This window comes from Psammomys obesus, unplaced genomic scaffold, assembly GCF_907164565.1.
Source record: "Psammomys obesus unplaced genomic scaffold, mPsaObe1.curated_primary_1811, whole genome shotgun sequence".
NCBI lineage: Eukaryota > Metazoa > Chordata > Mammalia > Rodentia > Muridae > Psammomys > Psammomys obesus.
The window spans coordinates 6,331,205-6,343,916 of NW_026592548.1; the positions used below are offsets into that span (position 1 = coordinate 6,331,205).

The 12,712-nt window shown below is 43.6% G+C and overlaps 1 protein-coding gene across 1 annotated transcript in view; it reads right to left on the minus strand.

Moving 5' to 3' along the window:
- The window catches only part of Slc44a5 (solute carrier family 44 member 5), an 89,644-nt gene that overhangs the window by 42,209 nt on the left and 34,723 nt on the right, over positions 1-12,712 (minus strand). The window contains exon 3 of the mRNA XM_055614311.1: positions 3,939-4,023. Within this exon, the coding sequence (XP_055470286.1) occupies positions 3,939-4,023 (85 nt within the window). The remainder of the gene's footprint in view (positions 1-3,938; positions 4,024-12,712) is intronic.

Below are 12,712 nucleotides of genomic sequence, written 5' to 3' on the forward strand. Positions count from 1 at the left end.
GTGTGTGTGTGTGTGTGTGTGTGTGTGTGTGTGTGTGTGTGTGTGTGTGTAGACAGGGTTTCTAACTGGCCTGGAGCTCACCAAGCAGGCTGGCTGGTGAGGCCCGGTGATCTGCCTGGCCCGACACTGCGGCGCTGGATCACGAGCCTGGCCCTGAGACCAGCCTTTTTAACATGTGCCGATAGACTGAGCTCAGACCCACATGCCCACACAGCAGGCACTCTACTAATTACGTCATGGCCTTGGCCCTGCCATGGAGGGTAGGAGTCAGCCAGCTCTCACCGTCCACCATGTGGGTTACAGGACCTGAACTCAGGAGGCCAAGTGTGGACCCAAGTGCCCACTAAGCCATTTCTCTGGCCCAACTTGACTTCTGGAGTTGATAGCATATCAGGCATACTTCCATGCCCAAAACACCTGTACACCGTAACTTGAAAATTTAATGACATTTCATTATATAATCATATTATAGCCCATTTAATCAAGCTCTTTTGACATGTTTACCATATTTTACACATAGGGTGTCTTGCCTCAGTACATAGCTGTATATCACGTGCATGCAGTGCCTGTGGAGGCCAGAAGAGGGCGTTGGATCTCCTGGAACTGGAGCCAAAGGGCTCCATGTGGCAGCTGGGAATTGAACCTGGGTCCTCTGGAAGATCAGCCAGAGTTCTTAAACACTCTGCTACTTCTTTGGTCCCCTACCCAAAATTTAATATTAAGTAAAGGTTGATTTTCTGTAAGTATTTTCATTACCATAGACTATAAGCACAATTTAAAATAACTTTCTGTTAAATTTTAAACTGGTGCTCATTTGTTACGGTCCAGGGGATCTGTCTTAGCTAGAGTTCCTGTCACTGTGATGAAACACTATGATCAAAGCAATTTGAGGGGAAGAGGGGTTACCCACCTCACCCTCCCATGTCAGTTCATCACCAAAGGACTTCAGGACAGGAACTCAAGCAAGACAGGGACCTGGAGGAAGGAGCTGATGCAGAGGCCATGGAGGGTGCTGCTTGCTGGCTTGCTCCTCAGGGCTTGCTCAGTAGGTTTTCTATAGAATGCAGGACCACAGCCCAGGAATAGCACCACCCACAATGGCCTGGGCTCTCCTATGTCAATCACAAGTTAAGAAAATTCCCTACAGACTTGCCTACAGCTAGATCTTACGGAGGGATTTTCTCAACTGAGGCTGCTCCTCTCTGATGACTCTAGCATGTGGCAAGCTGACACAAAACTGGCCAGTATAGGATCCAATGACATCTTCTGCTCTCATAGGTATCATGGTATCCATATGAACATGTTTGCACACACACACGCAAACATGCAAACACACAAATAAACACACATTTAAAAGCTACTGGAAGGTATAAATATATTGATATAGGTTTAAGGTTCAGAAAGAAAAAAAATGTAAGTTTATTATATAATAATTTTTGTAGGGAATTGAAAATATAATCTTATTATCCAACAAAGTATTTTGAAATAATTGGTTTTGAAGTTGGAAAAAATGTTTGACTTGTACTTCATCCTACTTATACAAAATATAAGTTCCTGCTAAGATGGAAATTTAAGTATATAAAAGGAAATTGTGACAAGGACTATGGAAGCACAAGCAAATAATATTCTCAGGATCAACACAAACGCAACTAAAAGGAAATGTGACTAGAAATGGCTAGTGCAGCCATGAGCACTTTCCTCAATGTGCCCTTTCAATTTTATCAAATGGAGGAACCAGGACTGCCATTCACATGCTGTTGAAATCTGCTCCATTTCAAGTTCATTTTATCAGACCTTTGCATGAATAGTCTGGTTGTTAGGCAAGAATTGCCTCTAGACAGTTTTCATATACTGCAATTGGAGGTGCCTCCTCAGGGCGCCTCTTAGTCTGATGTAAGTTGGCCCCGGGCTCAGGCCTGTACTGCTGTCACACCTGTTAAAGACAGCCTGTTTCAAAGGAACTGAGGAGTTGGAGATTTATGTGGTTTTTTTTCTTTTGTCTATCTATCTATCTATCTATCTATCTATCTATCTATCTATCTATCTATTTTTAGCACCTGATTTGTTCTTTGCCACCACAGTGTAAATGTCTTAGGGTTTTTGTTTGTTTAGTTGCTTGTTTTGTTTTAGTTTTCTAAGGTTAAAATATAACTACATTCTGAATTCACATTTAGTTCATGCCTGTGTTGCACAGAGGCCTCTTGGAGGAGAACCTTTCCCCGAATCTGCCTTGCTATGACTTCCCTCTCTGCCCTTTATACCTCTGGGTTTTATGTATTCTCTGCAGCCCCTCTACCCCATGGGCTCTTCAGCTCTTGCTGAACACCTGTCTTTTTTTTCTTTATTAATTACACTTTATTCCCTTTGTTTCCCTCCTGTGGTTCCCTCCCTCCTCCCGTCCCTTCCCTTCCTCCACCCTCTGCATGCATGCCCCTCCCCAAGTCCACTGATAGGGGAGGACTTCTTTTCCTTCCTTCTGATCCTAATCACTTAGGTCTCATCAGGAGTGGCTGCATTGTCTTCTTCTGTGGCCTGGTAATGCTGCTTCCCCCTCAGGGGGAGGTAATTAAAGAGCAGGCCAATCAGTTCATGTCAGAGACAGTCCCTGTTCCTATTACAATGGAACCCACTTGGATATTGAACTGCCATGGGATACATCTGTGCAGGGGTCTTAAGTTATCTCCATGCATAGTCCATGGTTGGAGTATCAGTCTCAGGAAAGACCCCTATGCTCAGATTTTTTTGGTTCTGTTGCTCTACTTGTGGAGTTCCTGTCCTCTCCAGATCTTATTGTTTCCCACTTCTTTCCTAAGATTCCCTGCACTCTGCCCAAAGGTTGCCCATAAGTCTCAGTATCTACATTGATAGTCTGCAGGACAGAGCTTTTCAGAGGTCCTCTGTGTCAGGCTCCTGACTTGTTCCCTCTTTTCTCCTTCTTCTGATATCCAGCTTCTTTGCCTTTCTGGATAGGAATTGAGCATTTTATCAAGAGTCCTCCCTCTTGATTAGTTTCTTTAGGTGTACAGATTTTAGTAGGGTTATCTTATATTATATGTCTATATGAGTGAGTATATACTGTGTGCATCCCTCTGTTGCTGGGACAGCTCACTCAGGATGATCCTTTCCAGTTCCCACCATTTACCTGCAAATTTCATGATTTCCTTGTTTTTTATTACTGAGTAATATTCCATTGTGTAGATATACCACAATTTGTGCAAGCATTCTTCAGTTGAGGGCATCTGGGCTGTTTCCAGCTTCTGGCTATTACAAATAAGGCTGCTACAAACATGGTTGAGCAAATGTCCTTATTGTGTACTTGAGAATCTTTTGGATATATGCCTAGGAGTGGTATAGTTGGATCTTGAGGAAGTGCTATTTCTAGTTGTCTGAGAAAGCGCCAGAGAAAGAGGTAAAAGTTTTCTAAAAATGTGAGCCATGGTTGTGTGTGTCTACTTGATTTTAGGTAAATAAACAGAAAGCTTGCTTTCAAAACCAGACATGTCTGCTCTGATCAACATTGGATATATTTTTTTTTCTGCTGTCAGGCACTGTCCACAGATGTCAAGATCATTGAAGCCCTAGGCACACTACAAAAGACAGAATGATTGTCAGTAAATGTTATGGCAGATAGCCCGACAGTGGTGCAGACCGTTCAGCCACTGTTCAGTACCTTCCTACAATAGCCCAGTCCAAAAGGCATGTGCTAAATATGGCTGCCAGCCACTCCCTGGTCCCACCCTTGCTTTACAATTTTATTCTTGTGGAACAGAGTGGAGATGCAGAGTCTGAATCCTCTAAACCGCTTACAGCTTTCTGTAAGAGGAGACAGGTGAAGCCTCCTGAATGAGGCTCAGCCCTGCTTCGAGGTCCCGTGGGGCCCATGTGTTTGTTCCGGCTTGGACAGTAACACCATGCAAACCACAGCTGGCCATACTCACTCATTGGGGGTTCCCTTCTGACCACAAAACTGTCCCTTGCTGTCTGTTGGGTAGGCCACTCTCCTGGGGTCACCATGTGCCCAAGCTGCAGGAACAAGAAAGGACAATTCTCCATCAGCAACATCTGGCTGGAGGAAGTCTGATTTGAGAGATTGGAATTGGCACAGCAACGCTCACCCTTCCCCTCAGTCATAGAACATTATTGATTTTCTTCAAAGAGTAATTTCTTAATGAAAAGTAAAGTAAAATATGGATGAATTGGTCTGAAAGCATGTTTGTCTTCCCTCCAGATCATCTGGGTTGCAGCCAAAACATGAGGTAATGTACTTAGAAAATGACAGTTATTAAAATGAGGAGGAGAGGGCACAGACAAAAGCTCACTTGGAAAGGAAGATGCCTTTTCTAAAGCTCAAGCAGAAATGACTTCATCCCAGAGCAGATAAATTTACACCAAGCAGCATGATGTAATGCTTTGGGGGTAAACAGAAGTGAAAAATACTGAAAAATTCAACAGAGTGAACCGACTAGTTCTCTGATTTCATAGGACTTTCAAAAGACGAACAAGGGCTCGGCAGAGGCATCCCATAGTAAACACTGCCGAGAATCTGTCCAGTGTCAGTACAAACACAGGCGCCCCGACTTGAGTATAATAAGGGCTTGGTTGTATTTTCTGTAAAGGTGCTGGGCTCTGCTTCATACAAACTCATCACCTTTTGTGTTTGTTTTCACGTGGATTATAAACTTGGTCTGACAGCTAGACTACAAACCTTTAGTAAGTAGTATTAAATTAGCTAATGCTTGTTAATTCCAACTGGATTTTCTACCTCTTCAACTTTGAACAATGCAGTTTTTAAAAGTCTAGGCTGCGAATGAAAACACATCTTTTTCCTTTGCTTCTGGTAACATGGCTCGGCCTTCTCCTTACCCACTCTTATTGGATCTGACAGTTCTCCTTATAATTCAATCACCCTTATGCATGTGGCTGGTGTGGCTTGAGATGATAAAAGGAAATCAATTTTCTGAATGAGAATTTGGAATAAGGAAGAATATTTTTTTTGTCAGTATTTTCCTCATCAGTCCAAGCTTTTCTGTGCAGTGTCTAAGTACCAGGAAGGTTTCCTTTGTCTACAAACAACAAATCAGCTTCCATCTTCAAATACTATCTTGTGAGATCAGGGTAGCTATCTGCCAGCATGTCTTCCTGTCCTTATTTTTTCAGAATAAAGAAAGTGAACTATAAATAGCTGTATAAATTATGTTCAAGTGCTCAGTGCTCAGCTGGACCCTTAATGCACTGTTTCTATGCCTCAGTTTGTCACATGCTGGCTAAGCCTAAAAGAGAGATCCATTTTTTCCAGCTCTATGTCTTAGTATCTCTTTTAGTTTTACCCTAAAATGTTTTATCCTTTTCCCTAAATAATTATTAACTGTGAATTAGGTATATGATTCCTTTTTACATAATTTTCTTTACTCTTGAGAGTAAAGACACATTAAATATACATAAAGCAACGTGATCGCACCCACCCAGCTTCCCCTCCAGCTCTCCCCATATCACCTAACATATTTCTCTTTGTCCAGTTAGCCTTGCTCATCCGTTTGTGGTGTAGAGACATTCTCTGGAGTACAGGCAACAAGTTGTCACACCCTTTAAAAAAAGGATTCTCTCTTCCCCAGTAATTGCAGATGGCCAAAAGCTCTCCAGTAAGGAGTGGGGCCGGAGACTCACCCCCATGCTTAAGTATCTATTTATTATCTATTACCCAGATCAATTTGTTCACTTATTTTGAGCCTCAACTTTCTAACTAGCCACTAAAACACAAACCTAATGGTCTCAAAATGCACAGACTATTGAGACTGCAAGGGAAGATAATGAAGGTGGACCACTGTGAGCCCTCAGAACCCACTGTGGATTCAGTAACATTAGCTCGTTCTTCAATGTCTCCAAAAACAAGAACTGACACTGGACTTTGATGCATGTGTTGTTTCTGGGGTCGCTTAGAAGCTTCCACAGCTGCAATGGTGCTCTCGATCCAGGAAATATTTAAGACAACAAAGGAGACAGTACCAGCAGGACATGGTAGAAGGCAGCTGTGGTCACCCAAGAACTTCTGTGACCCCCTGGACATGCATGGAGAGCCATTGTACTTGCTCCCCGCACACTGTAAACTGTGAACACATGCCAGTGGGTTGAGGGGAAGTGTGGCCTCCCTTCAGTAGTAGCTGTCCTGAGCATGATTTCTTTTTCCTTTTACATCATCAATAACTAATTAAGGACTCTACTAGGTGACGGCCGTATGTGGGAGTCAGAGGCCATCTCTGGGATAAATGCACACCGGAGTTCTGAAAGAGAGTGGAAAGGGGAGAACAAAGTTTACAGAGGGCTCAGTGGAGACATTAGACCTGAGAGACTTTTTGAAATATGATTAGGATTTCAACGTGGCATTGAGAGTGGGCAGGGATGGCAACCAAAGGGACTGTGTGATAATAAAAGCTTGATCTGCATGTACATCTGTATGTATGTATAAGTATATATCTAGATAGCATATGTATTTATCTGCATGTACATCTGTATGTATGTGTAAGTATATATCTAGATAGCATATGTATTTATCTGCATGTATACCTATATGTATGTTAGGCATATATCTATATGTCATATGTATTTATCTGTATGTATATCTATAACAGAATCTATTGTCTGCTGGTGATGGATGAAGGGGTCTCTGCTATACTAAGGACCCTATGTAACTCATGCGTCTCACAGTAACTCTGAGAGGCTGTCATTCTTTAATCTAAGTTTTATGTTATAGCTTATTTCCCAAAGTTACAAATCTTTTAAGTTATACATCTTTTCAGTGACGTAACCAGAGCTTAATGGTGCTTCATGAGGTTTTACCCAGCAGACTATCATGGCAAGGAAGTCAAAAGAGATTAAATAAATTGAAAATACTTCCATAATAAAAAAATTTAGACATAATATTAAAAATATTCCTTAATTAAGAAGTTTCAACAAATTAAATAATGACACCTCCTGCTAAGAATAGACGAGGAGAAAGCTTGTTTTGGTTTCATTTCTGCTGGGGAGAAAGGTTTGCTTTAGCTCACAGTTCCATGCAGTCGCTGCAGAGAAGTCGAGGCAGGAACTGGCTGGCTGCTCACATCACATCCAGAGTCACCAGCAGAGAGAAGTCAACATTGCTTGCTTGCTTGTGCCCAGCTCAATGTCTCCTCGCAGACAGAGCTCAGAACACCCTGAGTGGGTGATGGTCCTGCCCACTTTAAGGCTGGTTCTTCTCACATCAGTTGAGGTAAATGATCTGTCCCAGACCCACACAGTTCCCCGCCCAGACTCTTCAAAGCTGATTCCAAATTGTGCAAAGATGATACTTATCACTCCCAGACAGACCTGGTTAACAGTAAGAACCGTGGCTGGGAAATGAAGCTTCTCCTCCAAAGGTTCTTGTGTCCCTGTACAGATGTTCAGAGCTGAGGACCCTGGAAGGTGAGCGGCTCTTGAGGTCTCTGAAGTCAGTGGGCTGACCCGCTGATAAAGCTGTCATTGGACAGCAATGTTGAAAGAAGGGAGGAACTTCGGGCAGGAAGGCAAATGTGAAGAAAGCGGGTCACTGGAAAAGTGTTCTCAGTGGGCTCTGCCTTGTCCCTGGTCCTCTCATCTTCTCCCTGCTTCCCTTCCACCCTGAGGAGAGCATGCAGTGTTCCCACCTTGATGTCCAGCCTCACCTTGGGCCTATCAATGAAGCCAGGCGAGCATGGACTTTCCTGTTTCAAACTCTCTCGAGTATTTGTCACAGTGATGAAGAGGGTAACCGCCACCCTGGGGATCAGCAATGGCTTAGGACAATGATAGACCTGCCATGTAAGAAAGGAACTGACACAGGCAATCCGAAAGCTTTGGTCATTTGGAGAAAAGACCTTGTTCTTGTAGAGAGGTCAGGACGGGAGACAGAGCAGGAGCCTCAAGCATGCAGCAGTGAGAGAAGGAGATAAGGTAATAGGGGCCAGGAAGGAGCTCTGCTCTCCACCTCTGCTGCTGAGCCGTGGCTGTGCTAACTAAGCAGCTCCTGTCTTCCCAACTCAGCTCTGGCGATGAAGCCAGGCCACAGATGGGTGCATTTGAGCTGGAACACAGAGACTTTGTGCTCTAAGCTGCCAGAAAGAAAAGGAAAAGAGGTGTGCACCAGCAGAAGCCACATTTGATGATGTTCAGAAAGTCAGGAGTGTCTGTTGGAGAAGTCACATGTCCACTAAGACCTACAGATTGTTAGACCAGGCACAGGTTGTGAGTGGAAAATACATGGCTGGTGCTTTTTATATTTGAAGACAGGGTATCATGTGATCGGATGACTATGGATGTAGTCAAGGGTGATTCTGAGTGTCTGTTTCTCCATTTCTACCCGAGTGCTGGGCTTGTAGATGTGAAACACCAGGCCGAGTCTACGTAGTGCAAGAAATTGAGCCTGGGCAAGCATCCTATTGGCGAGTCACATCCTCACCAATGCATACTTTAAACAGTATGGAAAATAAAAGAAGCTCTCAGTATTTTATACTGGTTGCATTTGAAATGATACTTAAAATACATTATTAACTCACTAAAATAAATTCACTAATTTCTAGGGCTTTTGTTTGCTTCTCTTTTTGTTGTTGTTGGTTTTTGTTTTGTTTGTTTTATTTTTGTAGAAAACACTCAAATGTGGAAAACTGGAGATTATATATGTCATTCAAGATGTTTCTCTGTCAGATCTGGTCTAGAAGATATCTTCACAAATGTGGACTTCGGGGAAAAGGTGATGAGTGTTGTTACATCATTGATCTAAGAAGTCACCCAGAAGTCTGTGGTACCAAGCACACTGCTGTTACATACTTTATAACAATTCCCGTTCAAAATCTGGCAATAACAGTCACTAAGAAAATAACAGTTTGTCCCAAAGTTAATATGCAGTTAATGTGGGCCAAAGGGGGAAGAAGCAGTTTTCTTTAAGGGTCGGGCCTGTGGTATACCCACTGCACTCCAGCGGATGGCCTCATACTCATGAGCATCTGAAGAACACAAATTGGACTTGGAGTTATTTCTTTTCTAATAGACTTGAAGTTGGGAGGGGACGAGGGGTGGTCCTGAGAAGAGTCAGAAGAAAGAGTCAGGGTGAATATGATAAAAATATGTTTACGAAATTCTCAATAATTAATAAAATGTTATACTTTAAAATGGGCATAAGGCGCCCATGTAATGATAAATAGGAACTAATCAATAATCCAACGATACAAATACTGTCACACAGAAGTTCACTTGTGAAGCAGGAGGCAGAGGGAGGACATCTAAAGTCAGAATCTCTCCTCTGAGAGGTGCCCTACACTCTGAATGTGAAATGGACTTGAGACTTGCTTCAGGAAGCAGAATGTGAAGTACTGCTTTGTGGCTTTTAAGAGCAGGTCATAAAAGACACTGTGGCATTTGTTCCTTCAGCCCTAGGGAATGCCACCCAAGGATACCAGTCCCGTGGAAAAGCACAGGTGAGGGGCTAATGCGCTTGGGATTCCCAGGGCTTTAGGAATGGGTATTCCCAGAACTTGGGCTTGAAGCCACCCTGGACTACAAAACCTGGGCAACATGGTGAGTATCAAGCTAACCTGGGCTACATGGTGAATATCAGGCTAAACTGGGCTACATGGAGAGTATCAGACCAATCTGGGCTATAACACTGTAGAAACAACTAGGGGAAGGAGTGAGAGACAGTGTCAAGGGGCTCTGGCCTGTCCTCTGCTTGATTACACTTCTTGAGGAATGAAAAGTTGCTGTATCTTAGCGGGTAAGAATGTAGACTCCAGAATTAAACTGACTGTCTGGGTTATGAAGGTGAATGACACCAAAAGCAGTTTGCAGAGCAACTTAAACACACTTCAATCAGACATTTTGTTCCCTTCATTAGCCCACTGTTTTAGAAGTAAGTGTGTGTGTGTGTGTGTGTGTGTGTGTGTGTGTGTGTGTGTGTTCGTGCACATGCTCACGCATGGGAGGCTGGAAATCAACCTTCCTTGTTATTCCTCAGGTGCTTTCCACTTTTTTTTTTGAGATGGGATCTCTTTCATTTGGAGCTCAGCGATTCTGCTAAGCTGACTGACCAGTGAGCTCCACAGATCCATCTGTCCCGGCATCCCTGTCTGGGGTTTCAGGTGTACATCACACACCCAGCTTTTTAAGTGGGTTCTGGGGAAAGGATTTCCGCCCTTACGTGTACACAATGATCACCTAACTCATGGCAGCACTCACCAGCTCCTAGAAATAACTTTAAAGAACCATGTCAGCGCCACCTGAGGCATACTTATATGATGTGTGTGTGTAGATGAGAGAGAGAAAGAAAGAAAGAGGGGAGAAGGAGAGAGAGGGGATGGAGATAAGCTGCACATTTGCATATTCTGCTGAGGTAGCTCACAGAGAATGGCAAAAGTTGGCAAGGGACAGGTGACAGCCTTATTTGGGCAATGATCCTATCATTCATCCCAGGGAGCTGTCCATCCCTGAACGTTGAGGAGAATGCGAGGCCCTAGCTAGCTTCCCCCCTCCTTTTCCGATGTTTCCAAGCACGCTTCAGTTGTGCTCTTGGGTTGAGTGGAGAAGTAGCAGGCATCGCAAAATCCTGTGCCAGGGCGGAAATGATCAGACCTGATTGCTTACCCTGACACTTAGTCTGTTAGGGGCAGCTAAGGCATTCTTTAAGCACCTGGTGGATGGGGATGTTGGCTCTCCAATCACCAGCATGTACCCCTTAAAGGCCCCTCAACTGTTTTAATGTGTGAGGAACAGGCCTGCCAAATTGTGCTTATGGCTTTCTGACACAAGCAATTTACAAATGCAATGAAGCAGATAATAGGACACATGAAGCCGTATCTGAAGATTCGTGTTGGTGACAACGCTGGTATAGAATGCCCTGGGACGCAGCCCTGTCTCCAGTGCCTGGGTTAGAACAATGTTTGTTATTTCACAGGAGGCCTCTTTCACCCAGTGGTGAATTTAGGGTCATGTCCTTGAGTGCAAGCCAGTCCCTCGTATGCTGCCAACACTTCAAAAAGTCTGGAAAGCACGGATGTGCACAGGAAAACCCAGCAAAGGTCAGACTCACTCAGTACTAAAGACCAGCTCAAATCTCAGTCAGACCAAACATTTCCTTTTTAAACTGAAGACTTCTGAAACAAGTGTGACTATGTTTTAGTGTGCTTTAGTGGACGTGTCTGCATTCGGAAAGAAAGCAAAAGGACATTTAACACTGGCCTGTGTCATCTTCTGGAGTACAATACACTTCTCATTAACAAAAAGGTGATACAACCATTCTCAAAATGATGGAAATAATTTTTTAAATGTGCTTCTTAATTGAATAAATTATGTTACTTTTGGTAAAACAATGTTTCTTAGCCATGACTTGACATGGGTCCACTGTGGTTTAAAAGTCAGCAGGAAGCAGGAGGTGGTCCGCGTGGCCAGCTCCCTCTACCAGTGGATATTTCAGTATACCTACTCCTAGGACAGAAGCTCAGGAAACCTGGTGGAGTGCAGAAGTGACAAGTGTTAAGGAGAGTGTGGGAAAGGGGCCCCTTGAGTCTTGTAGGTGGGAATGTAAATGAGCTCAATTATCATGAAAAATAGGTTGTTCAAGACACTGAAATGAAAGTTTCCAGCAATCCTCCTTCTGGGGACACATCTGAGAACAAATAAAGAACAGTATGTGTTCCCATGTTGATTGCAGTGTTAGCACAATCTCCAAGTCATGCAAACCATCTGAGAATCCATCTACAGAAGAAGGAGCAAGGAGAGAATGTACATGCACACACTGTCTGTCCTTATAAACTATCATTAAAAGAAGGAAATCCCGCTGTTTGTGACAACAAAGGTAAACTCAGAGGTGTTATGCTACGTGGCATGCCGGGCACAGGTAAAGGGAACAGAGTCACTTGATTTCGCTAATATGTGGACTCTAACTCAGAGAAGGAGGAGAGTTTGGGGCCTGCATGCATGAATGGCCTTCTTTCCTTCCCATCTTATCAGCTGGTAAGGGCAATTAGTGCAGGAAAATATAAAAAACAAAAGGGACTTCAGAGGCTTCCAACCTGGGTAACCTCCTAAGTAAATGTAATACTGGACTAACCTGTTTAACCAGAAAACGAGATGAAAATTTGTTGAATGTTAAAATTGTATTTCCATTTGTACAATTTAGCCCAGGGGTTACATAGAATAATTTGCATAACAAGAATTCCTTTTCTTTTCTAGTTGCTACAATAACTGAACAGCAAGAGCCAGTGAAGGAGGGCAGAGGGCCAGTATCATAAATGGTCACATGATCATTCAAGGAGGCTTGCCCCCTTTTAGCCAGACTCCAATCCATCCCGGTCAGCAGAGGTTCCTCCCTTCCTCAGCTGAGCTTTGAGTGCCTTTCTCACACGTGAGTGTTACCATTGCTGGCCACAGCCACACTAAGCACAAAGAACAGCGTCTTTCCTGCTGACTGTTTTGTGAAAAACAGAAATGGCTCTTCTGTGGTATGATGGTTTGAGTGAGAAATGCTCCCCTAGGCTTCAGTATTTGAAGTCCCAAGAGGAGGGTGCTGTTTGGGGAGGTTTGGGAGGTGCATCATGGCTGGAAGAAGCATGTCACTGGGGGAGGACCTTGAGAAATGAAAACCTCATGTCACTTCCAGTTTTCTCTCTGAATAGGGCTTCTGTGAAGAGCTGTGTCCTCTCAGCTTCCTGGTACCATGCCTCACTTC